General features: G+C 43.0%; 1 protein-coding gene across 1 annotated transcript; it reads left to right on the top strand.

The window, feature by feature from the left end:
- Positions 1-53: 53 nt before the first annotated feature.
- Positions 54-22,518, top strand: YY1AP1 (YY1 associated protein 1). Its single transcript, XM_032260573.1, has 10 exons — positions 54-141; positions 4,065-4,105; positions 4,931-5,089; positions 8,030-8,228; positions 9,305-9,391; positions 11,960-12,131; positions 13,913-14,057; positions 15,919-16,069; positions 20,711-20,827; positions 21,050-22,518. The coding sequence occupies exons 3-10, from the start codon at positions 4,998-5,000 to the stop codon at positions 22,280-22,282; spliced, it is 2,196 nt and encodes a 731-aa protein (XP_032116464.1). The 5' UTR covers positions 54-141; positions 4,065-4,105; positions 4,931-4,997; the 3' UTR covers positions 22,283-22,518.
- Positions 22,519-22,965: the final 447 nt, after the last annotated feature.

Genomic DNA, 22,965 nt, shown 5'->3' with positions numbered 1-22,965 from the left:
TTAGATTGTGTTTGTAGGCATGATCGGAGCCTCCCGCATAGTCCAGTTTGTGTGTGTTTAGTTAGAGTGTTGGAGGACACGATCTTGAGAGGGGAGTTGACCTGTACGACACGGTCTGTGGTGTCCCTGCCGCATTGAACGGTGTGTAGGAACGACGGGATGATCTCAGTGTTGCGAGTTTAATAAATGTCGTTGGTTAGTTTGTACATGGAAAGAGATGTTTTTGATCTAGAGGACAGATGGTCTGTTGGTGTGTAGCGGCTGTGTTTGAGTGTGTGTGCGAGGATGGAAAGTGTTTCCGGAAGAGTTTGCCTTTGTTTGTATAAGTGTAATGGCGTTCCCGTATAAGTTAGCTTATTTCTTGAATAAATGTTGGGAGATTCCTTGCAGGTTGATATGTGTGTGTATTTTAGGGATTGGGAGCCCTTAGTTACTTGTTGGGAAAGAGCGGTAATGGCAGTGTTCTAAACAGCATGTGTCTGTGGGGTCAGGGAGGGGAGAAAGTAGTCAGTAGTGGTCTGAAGAATAGTTTGTGTCCACTGGCGTGGTGGCTCTCACCTAATCCCAGCACTTTGGGAGGCTGAGGTGGGGGGATTTCGTGAACCCAGGAGTTGGACTAGCTTGGGCAACATAGTGAAACCTTGTTTCTACAAAAAAAGTAAAAAATTAGCCGGCCATGGTGGTGCATACCTGTATAGTCCCAGCTCTTTGGGAGGCTGAGGCAGGATGATCGCTGGAGCCCAGGAGGCAGAGGTTGCAGTGAGTTGAAATCAGGCCACTGCACTCCAGCCTGGTGACAGAGCAAGACTCTGTTTCAAAAAAAATTTTTTTAAAGAGGGGAATAATGATAGGCGACAGATAGAGGGAGTAGCCAGGGACCAGATAACATAGGGACTTAAAGACGACTAGATATCTAGTTTTGTATTTTAGGTTTTATAGGAAGCAGGGAAGTGACTTAATCTAATATATACACTTTGAAAAACAAGAATGAGGCAATCACGTTGACCAGTTAAGACGCTATTGTGATAGTTGAGGCACGAGCCGATTGGAGGGTTGAACCTAGAGTGTACTGGTAGGTGGATTTGGGATACATTTTGAAGGTAGCGGAGATAATAACTTGCTGATGGTTTGGATGTGGGATCAGAGTAAAAGAGGAGTCCTGGATGACTTCAGTGATGGCCTGAGCAGTTGGATGCTTTTTTCTTTGATGAGGAACACTGGGAGAAGCAAATTGTAGGCAGTAGAGAAATTAGGAATTTGGTTTGAATATACAGTTATCCCTTGGTATCTGTGAGGGTTTGGTTCCCCTGAGGATACCAGAATCCATGAATACTCCAGTCCCTTATATAAGATGTAGACTATTTGCATATAATCTATGCATATCCTTTTGAATACTTAAAAATTTTTTTTTTTTTAGGTAGGGTCTGCTCTGTCATCTAGGCTGGAGTGCAGTGGCATGGTCATAGCTCACTGCAACCTCAAACACCTGAGGTAAAGAAAGCTGTTTTCCCACTCAGCCTCCTGAGTAGATGGGTACAGATTCACAACACCATATTCAGCCAATTTTTCTTTGTTTTTGAAGAAATGGAGTCTCACTTTGTTGCCCAGGCTGGTCTTGAACTCCCTCTTGTATACATTTTTAAAAACATTTTTGCTGAGATGGAATCTTGCTCTGTCGCCCTACCTGGAGTGCAGTGGTGCAATCTCAACTCCCTGCAATCTCCGCCTCTTTGGTTCAAGTGATTCTCATGTGTCAGCCTCCCAAGTAGCTGAGAGTACAGTCGTGTTCCATCATGCTTGTCAAATTTTGTTTTGTTTTGTTTTTTTAGATGGAATTTCGCTCTTGTTGCTCAGACTAGAGTACAGTGGTGTGATCTCAGCTCACTGCAACCTCCGCCTCCCAAGTTCAAGTGATTCTCCTGCCTCAGCCTCCTGAGTAGCTGGGATTACAGGTGTGTGCTCCCACACCCAGCTAATTTTTGTATTTTTAGTAGAGATGGGTTTTCACCATGTTGGCTGGGTGGGTCTCAAACTCCTGACCTCAGGTGATCCACCCATCTCAGCCTCCTGAGTAGCTGGGACTCCAGAAACATACCACCACACCTGGCTAATTTTTTTGTTTGTTTGTTTAGTAGAGATGAGGTTTCGCTATGTTGGTCAGGCTGGTCTCAAACGCCTGACCTCAAATGATCAGCCTTCCAGAGTGCTGGGATTACAGGTGATTACAGGCGTGACCCACCACATCTGGCCTGTTGGATATTTTTTATGTTGGGAAAAATTTATCCAGAACGCCAGGACTAAAAGAATCTTTTGATAATTTTAGGTCTAATCCCATCCTGGCCGAAAACTTTAACATGTTCTAACTAGTCAAGATGTAGAGACAAACATAAAATGGTTGTTGAACAAATATATTTTTATCTTCTAAATAAAATAGTTTTGTGTGTCAGAGATCAGAACACTCATTTTACCTGATACCAAGAACCAGAATGCTGGGTGGCTAGAATGGTCATTACCTTCCTAGATACCCATTGTAGAAGAACACATAGGTAAAACAAATAAATAAAAGTTTAAAAAATGAGGTAAAAATTTGAAGCTCTTTACCCATTAACATGATAATCATTTCGGCTTTGAAAATTTATAGAACGAGAGTGAGAACTCAGAACAAAGATCTCTGAGGAAATAAAAAAAAAGATCAAGCTGCCTCCTAATTTTTCATTTAGTCTGTCATTGGGCATTTTCAAACTATATTTAGAGATTCTGATCTTCATCTGGATACTTAATGAGTCGTGTAATATCTTGAATACACGTATAAGATCTTGCTGGGTGTGGTGGGTCACGTCTGTAATCCCACACTTTGGGAGTATGAGGTGGGAGGATCGTTGGAGCCCAGGAGTTTGAGACCAGCCTGGGCAACATAGCAAGTCCCTATCTCTATTTTAAAAAAAAAAAAAAAATCCTAAATGTAGAACTTAAATTTTTCCTCATATGTTCCATCCAGTTGCTTTGAGAAAATATAATTTTGAATTTTCCATCAATTGGATTTGCAGTCCCTTTCAGCTTTACGTCATCTACAGATTTGTTCTCTGGGTCTTCTAAGTCCCTGGTGGAGTTCTTGAATAGTTCAGGTCCAAAGACAGGGTCCTGTGAAACATTGTTGGAGGCTTGTCCCTCTCTCTTTTTTTTTTTTTTTTTTTTTTTTTTTTTTGGAGACAGTGTCTTGCTCTGTCACCCAAGCTGAAATGATACAGTGACACGGTCTCAGCTCACTGTAACTTCTGCCTCTTGGACCCGAGAGATTGTCTCACCTCAGCCTCTCGAGTATCGGGGACTATAGGTTTGTACCACCAAGCCCAACTAAATTTTTTTGTAGATATGTTGACATTTTTCCCAGGCTGGGAGACTGATCTCTTGATTCCATTCAGTACTGTGTAGGTTTGGATAGGCCCTCTAATCGTAAAATCATCTAGCTCACATTTTCTCCTTGTCTTCTTCCTATTGGAATGTAAGCTTCCTGAGAACAGAACTAACTCTCGCTCTCTCTCTCTCGCTCTTCTCATATATCCCAAGCGTCTAAAATGGATTGAAGCATAGTTAGTATAGTTAGTGCTCAATAAATGTTTTTGAATAAACGAATTAAGGATAGCTGGATGTGGTGGCTCATGCCTGTAACCCCAGCACTTTGGGAAGCCAAGGCAGGTGGATATTGAAGCTCAGGAATTCAAGACCAGCTTGGGCAACATGGGGAAAGAGATGGTTCTACAAACTACAGAAGAATTAAGTCAGGTGTCGTAGCACACCCCTATGGTCCCAGCTGCTTGGAGGGCTGAAGTGGGAGGATCGCTTGAGCCTGGGAGGCAGAGATTGCAGTGAGCCGAGATCAAAGCCACTGCCCTCCATCTTGGGTAACAGAGCGAGACCCTGTCTCAAAAACGAAAAGAAGGATAGATGTGAAGAATTTGTCAGATGCCTTGTTGAAAGTATCCTGCATTATATTCATGGAATTCTTGCTTATTATAAAATGAATCTGATTTATACTGACAACATACTGTTTGGCTTTTTTGCAGAAAAGGAAGCAAATGAGCTGATGGAAGAGCTGTTTCACATTGTGAGTAATGAAGCTCAAGTAGGAACATGGGATTGTAAGTTGGTTCTCCAACAAAATGTGTCCTTTGGTCTCTGTGAGGCTCCCTTTAGAAGAGGAGAGTCTGACCAAACCAATTCTCCTTTTAGTCTACCTTGGAAAGACTATAACAACAAGGGAAATTTGCTACCTCATAGACTCTCGATTATCCACGTGTAGGTTATTCTTATTAAAATTTTCCTTGAAGCTTATTTTTTAGGCATAGTCTCACTCTGTCACCCAGGCTCTGGAGAGTACAGTGGTGAAATGTCAGCTCACAGCAGCCTCAACCTCCTGGGCTCAGGTGATCCTCCCATCTAAGCCTCCTGAGTAGCTGGGACTACAAGCCAGGCCAATTCTTTTATGTTTTGTAGAGACAGGGTCTCATCATATTCTGGAACTCATGGGCTCAAGTCTTCCTGCCTGAACCTCCCAAAGTGCTGGGATTATACATGTGAGCCAGCACATCTGGCCCCTTAAAACTTTTGATGGCTTCCCCTACTATCATTTGGTGTGTCCTTACAGATTACCAACTAGTTTTAAACGATTTTGCATACAAGTAATTATCTTTGTCATAAATTGGTCTCAAAAGATATTTCTGTTTAAGAGATTGATCATTTTGACTTACCCATGCTCTGTCCTTCTGTTACAACTTGACTGGTTGAGCAGCTTCTTTCCTAGCGTTACAGCCATCCCAAGTGTGGGGTTATGGGAATCCTGAGGTCAAAAACGTTCTGACATAGGCTGTTTCTGGGTCCCAACATTATTAAAGCTTTGTTTATAGTTTTTACCTCTTTCTTCTCAATACTGGAGCATCATTCAGAGGCCCATTCCCCAGGAAAACCCTCCTTTTCCTTTGCCCACATTCCAAGATGAGATGGGATTCTCCAACATGGAAGATGATGGCCCAGAAGAGGAGGAACGTGTGGCTGAGCCTCGACCTAAGTTTAACACTTCTGAAGCTCTATGGTAGGCTAGTTGAAGACCTTGAGATTTGGAATAGAGGAAAAGTTTATTTCTGAAAAGGTTTTCAGAAGTTGCAATTAACAATTTTTCGTCCCCAACCAGCTTCTGTTACTGATGTAAGGATGCAGAGCCCTGTCAGGAGTTAGGTGTCAAGTGAAAAGTCTCCTTGTTATGGGGCAGTGTAGCTGTAGGCCAAGCTGTATCTGTTTGGGAAGGGAGAAAAAACAGTAGCTGGCATCCGTATCTGCTTCTCCAGGTGAGTGGTGCCGGAGAGGTATGTAGGACTTTATGTGGCCAGCCACATAAACTACCCAATATTGTAATATCCAGTCTGTCTCTTTTGTTCTTTTTATGTGCCATTAACATCTGCTAAATGTGACTGAAAATTTCTTAGTCACCCAGGCATTAGTGGATCAAACTCTGAAGCACCTGCAGTAAGGAGTCTGAAACATTTATGCTGACCCTTTTGCATGAAGTTGGCACTTGTGTTACAGCATCCAGAAAGCGGCTTTAATTTTTTTCCCATTCTGTGGTGGATTTGCATCTACAGTTTATTCTATTGTTAACCATTGTGAGTAGCAGCATATAGTCATTAGGTGGATGGCTAGAGGTCAAAATGCAGTTTGTGCCATAAGTGGAACAAAGCAAGGGGAACAGACCCTCTAATTAGTCCTGTGTTTGAAGTTAACAGCATTACTAAGTAGAGAGCTTGGGATCCATCTGAAACCTAGGCCTTTAGGGAGCTTCCAATTTAGTGAAAAAGATATGCCAACCACTGTCTGAAAACTAGAAATACCAGTCATTCACCATTACAACAAATATTACACCACAACTACACCAAAAATCTCAAGACTTTTAAGTCAGTATTTGACTTAGTTATTTTAAGTTATAGTTCATAGAACAAAATTCTGGTATAGCAGAATGGAACCATTCGTCCTGGGAACATATAATGGGATTTGATCAATATGCATTTTGGTTTAGCTGATCAGCTCTTTATAACTTCTTAAAATTTGGAAAGTATAGAACTAATTTAAAATTCTTGTTAGAATTCAGTTACCCTCTGGTATTCAGTGGAATATAGTCCTATATCATCTCATGGTGATACACTCTGTGAAATGTGTCATTAAACAATTTCAACGTTGTGTAAACATCATAGAGTGCACTTACATAAACCTAAATGGTTTAGCCTACTGTATACCTGTTGCTCCCAGACTACAAACCTGTACAGCATGGCACTGTACCGTACTCAATACTGTAAGCAGTTCTAACAATGGTAAGTACATATGTATGTAAACATCGGAAAGAGACAGTAATCTTATGGAACCACCTGGGTAAATGTGGTTCATTATTGACTGAAACATCATGTGGCACATGACTACTTGGGCAGCTGCTGCCTCTCTTTCTGTTGCAAATACAAACCTGTTTTAATCTTTGACTAAATAAAAATCCCGGATTCTGTAAGGCCATAGATAGTAAAAACATCTTTTTTGTTTTTGTTTTGAGACGGAGTTTTGCTCTGTCGCCCAGGCTGGAGTACAGTGGCACAGTCTCGGCTTACTGTCATCTCCGCCTCCTGCTTCAAGTGATTCTCCTGCCTCAGCCTCCTGAGTAGCTGGGACTACAGGTGCGTGCCACCATGCCCGGCTAATTTTTGTGTTTTTAGTAGAGACAGGGTTTCACGGTGTTAGCCTGGATGATCTCTATCTCCTGACTTAGTGGTCTACCTGCCTGGGCCTCCCAGAGTGCTGGGATTACAGGCATGAACCACCGCGCCCAGCCCATAAAAACATCTTAACACAATAAGAAAGAGAGAGAGGAAGAAAAAAAGACAGTTAAAACAAAAACCCTGGGAAGGTAAGTTATCTGTGCTTCTCTTACCAGTTATCTAAAAAATACTTATTAAAACTGAGTGTAGGTTATGTTTCCATTATCTACTTTTTTATGCTTCTGCTCTTCTGTTCCTTCAGTGGTAGTAGTGCAGATGTTCAAGTTTGCAGTTCTCAGAAAAGATTGTATAGACAGTCCCACAGTCTTTAGGTTTTTACTCTGTGCTACCTAAACCCACAGTAAATACTATAAAAGAAAATGTAATCTTTATCTGCAGCAACTATTGAAAAACGTTATCATTTAACTATTGCTGTAAAATAGGGAGTTCCTTGAAATAGGATAACTTGCTTGTTTTAGATACTTCAGCAGATCTTATTCTGATTGCATAGGGTATCAACATATGCTTAATCACTTAGGTGTCTTCTTCTCCCTTTATTTCAGAACTGACACACTAGGTATTTGAACGTTTGCTTCAGCCCTGCAGTCTTTCCAAAGGGTAGGGGTGGGAAGTTAGGGTTAGGAACCTTGCAAGAGGAATTGAAAGGGTTAAAAGAAGATAGCCTTCATGGAGAGCAGTAGGGTAATATTTGAACTAACTTATTGGTTCTGTTCATTTAAACTATCATGTACTTTAGATATTTTGGTATATCCTTTTCCTGCTTCACACTAGAAGGTCTTTGACTTGTTAAGAAAGCAAGGCAGTGTACCCTGAGTGGATAGGATATTGGGACAAGCTGGACCTGGAATGGAAGTAACAAGTAAACGAGAGAAGAAATGAGAATGATGAGTTCCCACCAGCTCCTTGGCTGCTTTCTTATCCAGATATTTCTCTGTTCATAGATTTTTATTTAATTTTTTCTTCATTTGTATATTATTTGGAAGAGGAATTGTAGATGAATGGGATGGGGTTTAATACAGAATCATCATATTTGATGCATGCTAACTACTTTGGGAAAAGATTTGAATAAGACTGGGAGTTTGACTGTTGGCTAAAGTGAAATGGGGGGATTAGCAGAAAGTAAAAATTGTTCAGGCTGTTTGCTCACCATTGGAAAGAATTGGATGTGTTGTGGACCTACGAAAACCCTCACTCAGTCATCTCCCTGTTGGGAATAGGTTTGAGGAACCACAGGCCAGCCTACTAAATGAACAACATCAGACAGTGAAGGAGCTATTTCAACAGCTGAAGATGAAGAAATCTTCAGCAAAAGAGCAGCCGGAGGTAGAGAAGGTTAAACTCCAGTGTAAGGAAGTTTATCAGACTCTGATTCTGGACCCTGGACAGAGGAAGAGACTCCAGCAACAGATGCAGCAGGTAATACTTTTCTTGGTCGTGTTAATGTTGGATTATACCATGGCCTAACTCTGAGGCCAGAAATGAACAGCTTTGTAAAAGTCAGAGATAGTTACCTTACTACCTCTTAAAACCATAGCATCTTCACATCAGTTATGGCTCAGGGAAGACAGCACATAAGGACCCTTATGGTATTCGGAATTACAGATTTCAAAGGGTCCTTAGTAATCAGTTTTGAAATTTAACAACCTTCACTGTGAGTAGTTGTTTTTCCTTTTTTTAATCTCATTTCCTCTGATTTGAGGTTAAACTTCCTCTGGTTTGTCATTTTGTTCGAGGGAACATGTCTGAGAAATATATGCCAAGATCCTGTGTTCTCATACTCTTTCAGACAGCGAAATATGTGTGATAAAGTTGCAAATATCTTGGTTAATGTCTCTCCGGGAGCTGGGTGCGGTGGCTCACTCCTGTCATCCAAGCATTTTGGGAGGCTGAGGTGGGAGGATTACCTGAGCTGGGGAGTTCAAGAGCAGCCTGGGCAACAGGGTGAGACCCCATTTCTACAAAGAAATTAAAATAAGTTGGGCATGGTGGCTCACGCCTGTAATCCCAGCACTTTGAGAGCCCGAGGTGGGTGACCAGCCTGGCGAACATGGTGAAACCCTGTGTCTACTAAAATTATAAAAAATTAGCTGGCCATGGTGGAGGATGCTTGTAATCCTAGCTACTCAGAAGGCTGAGGCAAGAGAATCACTTGAACCTGGGAGGCAGAGGTTGCAATGAGCTGAGATCACGCCACTGCACTCCAGCCCAGATGACAATGTGAGAGTCTGTCTCAATTAAAAAAAGTAATAATAAAATGAATAAATAAGCCAGGCAATGCTGTTATACACATGTGGTCCCAGCTACTTGGGAGGCTGAGGTGGGAGGATTGGTTGGGCACAGGAGGTTGAGAGAGCATTGAGTCTTCATGGCACCACTGCACTCCATGCTGCATGACAGCATGACCCTATCTCCAGGGAAGGAAAAAATCTCTCTGGGTTCCTGAAATCGCAATGTCATAACATGTCACTGCATTATTTTCTTTCTCTCCCCAGCATGTTCAGCTCTTGACACAAATCCACCTTCTTGCCACCTGCGACCCCAATCTCAATCCAGAGGCCAGTACCACCAGGATATTTCTTGTAAGTTTCCAAATATCCCTAATTCTAAAGACTAGAATATGAAATTAGCTTGGCAGGTTATTTCTCACAATTATTTTTCTCTCTTGGGTATTTTTTATTGTTGTGTCTACTTTCTGTTATGGCTTCCTATGTTTGCTGAGTGAACATGAGCCACTGATTCACGTGAAAGGACAAAGTGTACTCAGTTTTTTCTTTTCTTTTCTTTTTTTTTGAGACAGAATCTCGCTCTGCCTCCCAGACTGGAGTGCAATGGCTTGATCTCGGCTCACTGCAACCTCTGCCTCATGAGTTCAAGCAATTCTCCTGCTTCAGCCTCCTGAGTAGCTGGGATTACAAGCACCCACCACCATGCCCAGCTAATTTTTCTATTTTTAGTAGAGGTAGAGTTTCACCAGGTTGGCCAGGCTTGTCTCAAACTCCTGACCTCAGGTGATCCACCCGCCTCAGCCTCCCAAAGTGCTGGGATTATAGGCATGAGCCATTGCGCCCGGTCCCTTTTCTTTTTTTCGAGACAGGGTCTTGCTCTTTCACCCAGGATAGAGTGCGGGGGCACGATCGCAGTTCACTGCAACCTCTGCCTCCCAGGTTCAAGTGATTCTCCTGCCTCGGGCTCCCAAGTCGCTGGGACTACAGGTGGACACCACCACACCTGGGTACTTTTTTGGTATTTTTAGTAGAGACAGGGTTTCACCATGTTGGCCAAGCTGGTCTCGAACTCTTGACCTCAAGTAATATGCCCACCTCAGCCTCCCAAAGTACTGAGATTACAGCCGTGAGCCACTGTGTCTGGCCTGTCCTTCGGATGTTCTTATTGGGTCCTCCTCATCTTTAGATCCACCCTGACTTCTTAGGTTTTTGGTACCACTATTCATTTTATAAATGTTCAGCGTGGGTATGGTGGCTCATGCCTGTAATTCCAGCACTTTGAGAGGCTGAGGTGGTAGGATCACTTGAGCCCAGGGGTTCAAGAACAGCCTGGGCAACATAGTAAGACCTGGACTGTATTCTTTGTTTAAAAGAATTTTAAATAAAATGTAAATAATACATATAGATGTTGAATTCGTTATCCATTTAGTAAGCACAATATTAGTGTGTGATGTGTAGAGCTAGTTTTGTTCATGACATTTTGAGGTATTTTGAAGGAAGAGCTTTTAAATTTGAAATTTAGGCAGTTGTGGTGACTCATGCCTACAGTCCCAGCACTTTGGTAGGTCAAGGTGGGAAGATTGCTTGAGCCCAGGAGTTTGAGACCAGCCTGGTCAACATAGTAAGACCCCATCTCTACCAAAAAAAAAAAAAAAAAAATTACTTGGGGATGGTGCCAAGTCCCTGAGTCCCTGTAGTCCCAGCAACTTGGGAGGCTGAGGTAGGAGGATAACTTGAGCCTGGGACGTTGAGGCTGCAGTGAGCTATGATTAACCACTATACTTCACTCCAGCCTGAATGACAGTGAGAGCCTGTGTCACAAAAACAAAAACAAATTTTAACTTACAAAAATTGCTCTGAACTTTTGGGCAGATAGTGATAATTAAACATTCTCAGCTTCTTCAGTAAGTCTCTTTGAAGTTTGAGGAGGATGTTTGCTAGTACTCCAAAATTTCCTTTGTGATCAACAAGATGTCTTCACCTCTTACTGTTTTCAGAGGATGATGAGGAGTACTTTGTTGTAGGCATGATTTTGAGATCGAAAGACAAAACAATTTTAAAAGTAATGGTCCTGGCTGGGGGCAGTGGTTCATGCCTGTAATCTCAGCACTGTGAGAAGCCGAAGCAGGCGGATTGTGAGTCCAGGAGTTCAAGATCAGCCTGGCCAACATGGCAAAACCCCGCCTCTACAAAAATTAGCTAGGTATGGAAGTGCATGCCTGTAGTCCCAGCTTCTTGGGAGGCAGAAGTAGGAGGATGGCTTGAGCCTGGGAAGAGGAGGTTGCAGTGAGCTGAGATTGTGCCACTGCACTCCTGCCTGAGCGGCAGAGTGAAACTCTGTCTCAGAATAAATAAATTAATTAATAGTCCTCATTCTTGAGACTCTTAATTCTAGCTCGGGAGCTAGACCATATATTCCTTAGTGAGAAATACCAAGTTTAAAAATAAAACAGGAATACAATTCCTGAATATCAGAGAACTCAAAGAGGAGTCTTAATGGAGTAATAATTATTGTTTTACCCTGTAGTAGGAAGGGCAGCTTCTTGTTTTTTTTTTTTTTTTTTTTTTGAGACAGAGTCTTGCTCTGTCACCTAGACTAGAGTGTAATGGCGCGGTCTCAGTTCACTGCAACCTCTGCCTCCCGGATTCAAGCAATTCTCCTGCCTCAGGTTCCCAAGTAGCTGGGATTACAGGTGTGTGCCACCACACCTGGCTAATTTTTGTAGTTTTAGTAGAGACAGGGTTTCACTATGTTGGCCAGGCTGGTCTTGAACTCTTTACCTTATGATCCACCTGTCTCAGACACCCAAAGTGCTGGGATTCCAGGCCTGAGCCTCCACACCCAGCCTCTTGTTTAGATTCTAAAGGCTGCTGGTATTGTCTGGAATTGTCTTAGATTTTCTTTGTGTCCTGTTTTCCCAGAAAGAGCTGGGAACCTTTGCTCAAAGCTCCATCGCCCTTCACCATCAGTACAACCCCAAGTTTCAGACCCTGTTCCAACCCTGTAACTTGATGGGCGCTATGCAGCTTATTGAAGACTTCAACACACATGTCAGCATTGACTGCAGCCCTCATAAAACTGTCAAGGAGACTGGTAGGAGACAGATGTGTCAGCTTTAAGTTTTTACTTGTGGTGAGAGGTGGTGGGAATCTTATCCCATAGATAACTTCCTAGGATACTTACCTAAGAATGGAAGACACAGGACATTTGTAATTTCTTCCTTCTCTCTTTTATCCTCCCTTTGTACTCATTATGAGTTCTAGAATTACATGATAATCTCTGGGCCTGGGTAAGGCATGGAGGCAGTGGACAGGATAGGAATATGGGAGGTAGAGATCTGAGGCTTGGTGCTAAGAATTGGAATTCAGCAATATGAGAGGTAAGTATTAAGAGGCAAATGAAGACAAACTGGTGCCTGGTAAAGATGAAAGTCAGGGGGTAAAATTTGGTCTTGTTTAGTTTTACTCTCTTCATTAAGATCAACTAATTGTATTTACTGACTATAGTGTAAGTGATGTCTCCATTCTGAATGCAATGTTGATTTTGGAGGTAGGCACAAGTTAGAGATTGTACATTTGCCATGTACGATATTTTAAAGAAATTTGCAGGTTTAGATTCTACCTTGTATTGAGTTAGTATTTTTTTGAGAAAATGTTTGCTGTTTACTTAAGCCAAATATTTGCTTCTGATTTGTTTCCTGATATAGCAAATTAGTTGTAGTCTGTTCTGGATTTGGATTTGTCTTTGAATTCTGTTTTAAATCCTTGAGTGTTATAGTTAAATTGAGTATAGTTGAATTTATATATATTATATCATAGACACGGATCCCAAACTAATAGCTGTATTAAATGATATGAAGTGGTAATGAAAACCTGATTTAACACCAAATTATAGTAATACCTTGCACATCTAGTGTCCTGTGTTTTTCTTCTAGAGATATAAAAATAACAGTTATGGAAGGAGAAATATGATAATAGTAGTTTTGTCTCTAGAAATGCAGAGGTACCTGAAATTGAGAGTCTGAGAGAGGGAGACAGAAATGAATGAGACTAAATTGTCTCATTCCTTTTATGGTTCTTTTGTTCCCAACCCCAGGAGGAATCTGAGAGAACTTAAGTAAGAATCAAATAAAAGTAAAATTTGGAATACCAGATTTGTGAGGGAGATTAAAGAAGTTGGAATCTTATCCTGGAAGAAAGAAAGCGTTGTTGAAGGTCTCTTATCCTTCAAGGATTTAAAGGGGGAAGGAGGTAAAAAATTTTTGAGCATACACTATGTGCCAGGTATTGCTAGGTGCTTTTTAAGTGTTTGTTTTACTTAGTGAATAAAGAGTTCCGTATAAGAAAGAAAAAGAGAGTCAGCCAGGTGCAGTGGCTCACGCCTGTAATCCCAGCACTTTGGGAGGTGAGGCGGGTGGATCTCGAGGTCAAACAATCAACACCATCCTGGCCAACATGGTGAAACCCCGTCTCTACTAAAAATACAAAAAATTAGCTGGGTGTAGTGGCTCATGCCTGTAGTCCCAGCTATTCAAAAGGCTGAGACAGGAGAATCACTTGAACCTGGGAGGCATCGGTTGCCGTGAGCTGAGATCACGCCACTGCCCTCCAGCCTGGTGACAGAACAAGATTCCATCGCAAAAAAAAAAAAAAAGAGTAAGAGAATCAACTACTATTGCCATTGAATGGGACTCCCTTTGGACATAATGTTAGCTTAAAAAAGGCTGTGGAAACTTTTTGAGGATGTTGGGCAGATGCGAGGCAATCAAGTTAGATAAAGACAGCTCTACCTAAATGCAAAAATGCATTTACAGGCTTTTATGAAACCCTCTTTTGCCCTAGAAATTGATATATCAAAGATTTATTTTCTTATAGCCAATGAATTTCCCTGTTTGCCAGAGCAAGTGGCTTGGATCCTGGCCACAAGCAAGGTTTTCATGTATCCAGAGTTACTTCCAGTGTGTTCCCTGAAGGCAAAGAATCCGCAGGGTAAGATCCTCTTCACCAAGGCTGAGGACAAGTAAGTGTTTACTCCGGGGGATCAAAACAGCAGAATATCCCAAGGAGAAGACATAGTTCCTTTGAGGAGTTTAGGGGAAGTAAGACTTGTATAATAAGACACACACAAAAGACAAAAGGAAAGCAGTATAGATAAGCAGAGTTCTCTAGGACATGTTTGTTCTAGCAGTGCCAAATACTGCTTTTTTGGGAGATGTCACACACATTTCTAAAAAATTTTATACCTGTGCAGGGCATGATGGCTCATGCCTGTAGTCCCAGCACTTTGAAAGGCCAAGGCAGAAGGTTCGCTTTTATTTTATATTATTATTTATTTATAGACGAGATCTTATTCTGTTACCTAGGCTGGGTTGCAATGGTGCAGTCACAGCTTACTGCAGCCTTGAGCTCCTGGGATCAAGCGCTCCTCCCCCGTCAGCCTCCAAGAGTAGCTGGGACCACAGGCATGTGCCACCATACATGGCTAATTTTTTTTGTATAGGTGAGGGTCTCTCTATGTTGCCCAGGCTGCTCTCGAACTCCTGACCTCAAATGATCCACCCACCCTGGCCTCCCAAAGTGCTGGGATTACAGGCATGAGCCACCGCACCCTGCTGGATTATGAACATTTTTATGGCCCTTTATGTGAATTGCCGCACTGTTATCAGCAAATATGTACATATGTAACCATGATGATATATGTTATGCCAGGGGGTGGTATTGGTGCCAGTTTAATTTGTCTGATAGGGTACCTAGTATTTATTTTATGTTTGTTTTATTAGAATCATTCTCCTTCCTTTGTATTCTCTTTGAACTTCCTTTGTATTGTTAGTTTACAGCTCACCATGATCTAACGTTTATTAATGATTTATGCCTAGTCTTGCTCCCACTTAATTGTGAACTATTTGATTCTTATTCATAATGCTTAATCAGTCAGTATTCACTAAATATCTGAAATTTTCTACTGAGTAGTCACCAGCTTGTACCAGAATTAGATGTAGAAAAAGTAGATTTTCAGCTGGGCGCAGTGGCTCACGCCTGTAATCCCAGCACTTTGGGAGTCTGAGGCAGGTGGATCACGAGGTCAGGAGTTCAAGACCAGCCTGGCCAACATGGTGAAACCTCGTCTCTACTAAAAATACAAAAATTAGCTGGGCATGGTGACAGGCACCTGTAATCCCAGCTACTCAGGAGGCTGAGGCAGGAGAATATTGCTTGAACCCCGTAGGTGGAGGTTGCAGTAAGCCGAGATCGTTCCAGTGTACTCTAGCCTGTGTGACAGAGCAAGACTCCGTCTCAAAAGAAAAAAAAAAAAAGAAAAAGTTGATTGGCCAGGCATGGTGGCTTAAACCTGTAATGCGAGCACATTGGGAGGCTAAGGCAGGAGGATCGCTTGAGACAGAGTCCAGGATCAGCCTGGGCAACATAGTGAGAACTGGTCTCTACAAATAATGAAACATTAGCCAGGCGTGGTAGTAAACATTGATGGTCACAGATACTCAGGAGGCTAAAGCGTGGGAATCGCTTGAACCCCGGCAGTCAAGGTTGCAGTGCACCGTAATCGTGCCACTGCACTCCAGCCTGGACAACAGAGCAAGATTCTGTCTGAAAAAAATGAAAAGGTAGATTGGGCCACACGCCATGGCTCATGCCTGTAATCCCAGCACTTTGGGAGGCTGAGACTGGACAGTCACTTCGGCCTAGGAAGTAAACGTTGCAGTGAGCTGTAGTCGTGCCACTGCCCTCCAGCCTGGGTGACACAGTGAGACCTTGTCCCAAGAAAAAATAAAATAGAAAAATAGATTGTAAAATGTGTTAGTCTGGGAGGTCTTTTAAAAGGAAGGACTGTGAAGTGAGATTCAGTGTTATTGCTCTTTTTTCAGTTTGTTAGCTTTAGGACTGAAGCATTTTGAAGGGACTGAGTTTCCTAATCCTCTAATCAGCACGTACCTTCTAACCTGCAAGACTGCCCAACAACTGACGGTGAGAATCAAGAACCTCAACCTGAACAGAGCTCCCGATAACATCATTAAAGTGAGTGTTTTCTTCATGTGCCATCCGGGCACCTCACCAATAGGTACCCATTCTTTTCTCTTGTTATTCTCAAAGAAAAGACAGACCTTCTTTTATCTAAAGTGCTAATTTCTCCCACTTCTACAATACATTCCCCTGTTGCCTTTTCAGGGACATAGATTCATTCATTATGCTCCTCTGGAGTATCTTCATCCACCTAAAAGATTTCACAAATTCATGTTCCCTGTAATAATTCTCTTTCTTGAACTTTCTAGAAATGATATGCAGTATTCCACATATATGCTTTGGTTTTTTGTTTTGCTTTGTGTTTTGGTCAGATGGACTCTCGCACCGTCACCCAGGTTGGGGTGCAGGAGGACAGTAGTGCAGTGGTACAGTCTCGGCTCGCTGCAGCTTTCCCCTCCCAGGTTCAAGTGATTATCCTGCCTCAGCCTCCCAAGTAGCTGAGATTATAGGGTGCCACCACCACACTCAGCTAATTTTTTGTGTTTGTAGTAGATACAGGGTTTCATCATGTTGGCCATGCTGGTCTTGAACTGACCTCAAGTGATCTGCAGGCATAAGCCGTGGTGCCCAGTCTATATACTTTTTCTCAACTCTTGTTTTTTTGTTTGTTTGTTTGTTTATTGAGACAGAGTTTCGCCCTTGTCACCCAGGCTGGAGTACAATGGCATGATCTCGGCTCACTGCAGCCTCTGCGTCCTGGGTTCAGGCGATTCTACTGCCTCAGCCTCCCGAGTAGCTAGGATTATAGGTCCCTGCCACCATGCCCAGCTAATTTTTGTATTTTATTGGAAGCAGGGTTTCACCATGTTGGCCAGGCTGGTCTTGAACTGCTGACCTCAGATGATCCACTTCGGCCTCCCAACGTGCTGGGATTACAGGCATGAGCCACCACGCCTGGCCTTTTTTATTTAGATACGTATTTATTTTTAGAGACAGGTTCTCGTTCTGTCATCCTGGCTGGAGTGTGTTGGCACAATCAGGTCACTGCAGCCTCAAACTCCTGGGTGATCCTTCCATTTCAGCCTTCCGAGTAGCTTGAACTATAGGTGCATGCCACCAAGGCTAGCTAATTATTTTATTTTATGTGAAAACAGGGTGTCATTTTGTTGCCCAGGCTGGTCTTGAAGTTCTGACCTCAGGCAGTCCTCTTGCCTCAGCTTTGCCTCCCAAAGTGTTGGGATTACAGGTGTGAGCTGCAGTGCCCACCCTTTGGTTTTGTTTTGTTTTCGTATTTTTCTTGAGACGAGGTCTTACCCAGGCTGGAGTACAGTGGTACAGTTATAGCTCACTGAGCCTTGAACTCCTAGGCTCAAGCGTTCTTCCGACATCAGCCTCCTAAGGAAATGGGATTATATGTATGAGCCACTGTGCTTGGACATTAATTTTTTTTTTTTTTTTTTTTTTGAGACAGTTTCACTCTGTCACCCGGGCTGGAGTGCAGTGGCACAATTTCGGCTCACTGCAACCCCTGCCTACCAGGTTCAAGTGATTCTCATTCCTCAGTCTCCTGAGTAGCTGGGACGACAGGCACCCACTACCACTCTTAGCTAATTTTTATATTTTTAGTAGAAATGGGATTTTGCCGTGTTGGCCAGGCTGATCTTGGACTCCTGACCTCAGTGATCTGCCCGCCTCTGCCTCCCAAAATGCTGGGATTACAGGTGTAAGCCACTGTAACTAGCACAAAAAAAAAAAATTCTTTTTAGTGATGGGTGTCCCTATATTGGCCCAGGCTGGTCTTGAATTTTGGGCCTTAGTCAATTCTCCTGTCTCAGCCTCTAAATGCTACTTCCTGGTGTATTGGATTTAGGCCTTGTTTATTAACCATAAACCACAGAAGCTGAGGATTTACCTCTCTCCTCACTTTCTTACTCCCGCCACAAACATGCACATTTTCTGCTCTCCAAAGTCCTCACTAGTAATTATGGTACAATTTTGGTTAGATTGTTTTCAGGGTTTACATGGTAAGATTTTAAGGACGATATAAATGCTCTTCACAGCTCAACTATGTTACTGTGATTACTTTGCCTTTCCTGCTGAGCATTTTGTTTCCCAGATCATCATCTTTCAGTGTGTTCAGGAATTCTAGATATTCTGTCACTTTGATCTAGAGGAAATTGCTCCCTGAGCCCTCTGGCACTATTCCACTCTAAGCATGTTGCTCTCCAGGCTTGCTACACTGATGTCTTCTTGAGCTGTTTCTTCATCATCATCCTGGCCTTTTGCTTCTTACTGTGTTGGATCCTCTTATTTCCTGAATTCCACATCTTTGCTTTGTATTAATCTTCTTCTTTTTTTCTTTTTTTTTTTTTTTTTTTTTGGGCCGGAGTTTTTCTCTTGTTGCCCAGGCTGGAATGTAGCAGTACGATCTCGGCTAACTGCAACCTCCATCTCCCAGGTTCAAGCGATTCTCCTGCCTCACCCTCCTGAGTAGCTGGGATTACAGGCGCACCGGCCACCACACCTAATTTTTGTATTTGTAGTAGAGAAGGGGTTTCACCATGTTGGTCAGGCTGGTATTGAACTCCTGACCTCAGGCGATTCACTCGCCTCAGCCTCCCAAAGGGCTGGGATTACAGGCATGAGCCACCCTGCCTGGCCCCATTCCAGTAGCATTCTGAGAGAGAGTGCTTGGGAAGGGAATTTTCACATTTAAACCATCTCTATTCATGGTCTTTGGATTTTATCAATGTCAGTTCCCTGGTTTGTTTGTTACAGCTTTTTGTTTGTCTTTTGAGACACAGTCTCACTGTCGCTCACTGCAGCGTCTGCCTCCTAGGTTCAAGTGATTGTCCTGCCTCAGCCTCCTGAGTAGCTGGGATTACAGGTGTGTGCCACCACACCCGGCCAATTTTTGTATTTTTAGTAGAGACAGGGTTTCACCATGTTGGCCAGGCTGGTCTTGAACTTCTGACCTCAGGTGATCTGCCCACCTTGGCCTCCCAAAATGCTGGGATGCCCAGCTGGTTTCCTAGTATTAATATTGTACCACATACCTGGTTTACATATATAACTCTTGTTACTATATAACATAAAAACATTATATTGGGAGAAACTGGTTGAAGAGTACATGGGACCTCTTGCTGCTATTTTTTTTGCAATTTCCTATGACTCTATTTCAAAATAAAAGGAAAAAATAATACTCTCCTCTCTCACTGTATCTAGAATTCTAGGTAGGAAATAATTTTTTTAAGAAGCTTTTAAGTGCCTCACTTCAGTTTCTTCTAGCTCTTAGTGTGGTGTGGAGAAATTTTATGCCATTTAACTTATTTTATTTTATTTTTTGAGACAGGGTGCCACCCTGTTGCCCAGTCCGGAGTGTGCTCAATCATGGCTCACTGCTGTCTCCAACTGGGTATGCACCACTATGGCCAAGTAATTTTTTTTTTTTTTTTTAACTTGGTCTTGCTATGTTGGCCAGGCTGGTCTCAAACTCCTGGCCTCAAGTGATCATCCTGTCTTGGCCTCCCAAAGTAATGGGATTATAGGCATTTAACTCTTGAGTCTTTGTGTAACATAAGTGTTACACAAAATGCTGGGATTATAGGTGTGAGCTACTGTGCCCAACCCTTTGTATGTTTTTTATTTATTTTTTACCTGCAACTGTCTTTGTATAACTCGATGTATGTTTTTTAATGTAGGATGTCATTATTGGTCCACTTGACTCTCTCCCACTAGCCTATAAAGCTCCTTGAGAGCAGGAATTGCTTCCCTTATGTGTGTGCTTAGCTTTTAGCACAGTGCGTATGACATAGCAAACATTCTGTTTATGTTGGATGAATAGCTGCTTGTCAGTGGTTTAAGTTCAGTTCTCATCTTCATTTACTCCTTTTTTTGGAGACAGAGTTTCAGTCTGTTGCCCAGGCTGGAGTACAGTGGCGTGATCTTGTCTCACTGCAATCTCTGTGCCCTGCCGGGTTCAACCACTGATTCTTGTGCCTCAGCCTCCCAAGTAGCTGGGATTACAGGCACCCGCCACCACACCGGCTGATTTTTGTATTTTTAGTAGAAATGGGGTTTCACCTTGTTGGTCAGGCCTGTCACAAACTCCTGACCTCAAGTGATCTGCCTGCCTCAGCCTCCCAAAGTGTTGGGATTATAGGTGTGAGCCACTGCACCCAGCCTATTTATTCTTAAAAGTGAACTGTCTCAGTCTTTTTTTTTTTCTTCCCTTCTAATGTACTTTGCACCATCATTTGCTTAAAAGCTTTGATGTTACATAAGCAGAATATGTATGGGGAAAGAAAAAAAAGCTTTGATGTGTCCATGGTATAGATTACGATACTGTCTTTGCAGCTGTTGAGCAGGAACAAATCTTAAATAAAACTGCTCTATCTGCTTCCTTTTCTCTCTATGACCTAAACTCTGCTGGCAGCCAGAATAGAGATCATCAATTAGAAAATAATGAATAATTATAAAATCTTTAGAGATTAGTTTAATTTGAAATGTACAAGTATTCAGCATATACTATTTATATATGTATATATATGGATGCTTGTGTATGTGGTTTTGTGTGTGAGAGAGACAGTGTGTGTGTGACTCTCAACCCACCACCCACCCCATTCACTAGCCTGACAGAGGACAGTATTTCTGGAAAGAATGTAACTCATGCACTTTTTTTTTTTTCATGTTAAGTTTTATAAGAAGACCAAACAGCTACCAGTCTTATTAAAATGTTGTGAAGAGATCCAGCCACATCAGTGGAAGCCACCTATAGAGAGAGAAGAACACCGGCTCCCATTCTGGTTAAAGGTACAACCCACTTCCTCAAAGTCTGTGGGAGGGAAAAGGTCACTGAAGACAAGAGACTTGAAAGTGTATAATTGGAATGTGGTCTTTGTAGAAATTTGATATGCAGAGTCCCTTCTTGGAAAGATGCCTTGAGACTGTCTCAGATCCCTAAAACCTAGAAAGCCCTATTCTTTTTCCCAGATTCTGACATGTGCTGGATCAGAGTGTTCTTGTTTCCAATAGGCCAGTCTGCCATCCATCCAGGAGGAACTGCGGCACATGGCTGATGGTGCTAGAGAGGTAGGAAATGTGACTGGAACCACGGAGATGAGCTCAGATGGAGGCCTAGAGAAAGACAACTGGGAGTTGGGGAGTGAAACTCGGTACCCACTGCTATTGCCTAAGGGTGTAGTCCTGAAACTGAAGCCAGTTGCCAACCGTTTCCCCAGGAAGACTTGGAGGCAGAGGCGTTCATCAGTCCTGAAGCCTCTCCTTATCCAACCCAGCCCCTCTCTCCAGCCTAGCTTCAACCCTGGGAAAACACCAGCCCGATCAACTCATTCAGAAGCCCCTTCAAGCAAAATGATGGTCTGGATTCCTCACCTGATCCAGCCAGCCACTGTCTTACAGACAGTTCCAGGTGTCCCTCCACTAGGAGTGAGTGGAGGTGATGGTTTTGAGTCTCCTGTAGCATTGCCTGCTCTGCCCCCTGAGGCCAGGACCAGCTTCCCTCTGCCTGAGTCCCAGACTTTGCTCTCTTCGGCCCCTGTGCCCAAGGTAATGCTGCCCTCTCTTGCCCCTTCTAAGTTTCGAAAGCCATACGTGAGACGGAGACCCTCAAAAAGAAGGGGAGCCAAGGCCTCTCCCTGTATGAAACCTGCCCCTGTTATCCATCCTGCACCTGTTGTCTTCACTGTTCCTGCTACCACTGTGAAGATTGTGAGCCTTGGCAGTGGCTGTAACATGATCCAGCCTGTCAATGCAGCTGTGGCCCAGAGTCCCCAGACTATTCCCATCACCACCCTCTTGGTTAACCCTACTTCCTTCCCCTGTCCATTGAACCAGCCGCTTGTGGCCTCCTCTGTCTCACCCTTAATTGTTTCTGGCAATTCTGTGAATCTTCCTATACCATCCACCTCTGAAGATAAGACCCAAGTGAATGTGGACATTGCTTGTGCTGTGGCTGATGGGAAAAATGCCTTTCAGGGCCTAGAACCCAAATTAGAGCCGCAGGAACTATCCCCTCTCTGTGCTGCTGTTTTCCCCAAAGTAGAACATAGTCCAAGGCTTCCAACTATAGATAAAGAGTGCCAAGAAGGATTGTCAGAGAACAGTGCCTATCGCTGGACTGTTGTGAAAACAGAGGAGGGTAGACACACCCTGGAGCCACTGCCTCAGGGCATAAAGGAGTCTCTAAACAACCCTGCCCCTGGGGTTTCAGAGGAAATTGTCAAGATGGAAGCTGAAGATGCTTGAGAGGAAATCATTGGCTTTCTTTGAGGCAGGATAACAGGGTCTGGAGACTGGGAGCCTTTACTTCAGCCTCTGATTGGTCGCACATAAGGCGTAACCAATAGGAAACCTCTGAAGGGTACTTAAACCCTGGAAGATTTTGCAACCCAGGCTGCTGAGCAGCTTGCTGTAATCCTGTTCGCACTCTGTGGAGTATACTTTTGCTTCAATAAATCTGTGCTTTTATTGCTTCATTTTTTTCATTGATTTGTGCAATTTGTTTCATTCTTCATTCAACATTCCGAGAACCTGGACAACTTGTAGTCAAGACTCTCCACCAGTAACATATTTTGGTGAACCAGCCTGGAGGTAAGTCCAAATTTGGGGATTTATTTTTCTTTTCTTTTACCCTTTTTCTTTTCGTCTCTTACTATGCCTTCATTTTTGGGCATGGGCTGGAGCTGTCTGTATGCAGGGCTCCCTCCCTTCCATACAGGACAACCTGTTTTTCTGTCTCTCTCTCATTCCCTTTTCCAGCTCAAAACTCTCAGTGGACAGTGTCTCAGCATGGAGGCAACTGCCGGTCTCTGGCTGGGACCACTCTCCAGTGAGACTGAAGGGTATCCGTGTGGAAGCACCTGACCACTGCCGGTTTGGGTGAGGGACCTGGGTTCTTTGTTTTTTTTTTTTGTTTTTTTTTTTTTTTT

This window comes from Sapajus apella, unplaced genomic scaffold (assembly GCF_009761245.1).
Source record: "Sapajus apella isolate SASKATOON/1434 unplaced genomic scaffold, GSC_monkey_1.0 scaffold119, whole genome shotgun sequence".
NCBI classification, from domain to species: domain Eukaryota; kingdom Metazoa; phylum Chordata; class Mammalia; order Primates; family Cebidae; genus Sapajus; species Sapajus apella.
This window is presented reverse-complemented; position numbering and strand designations above follow the sequence as displayed.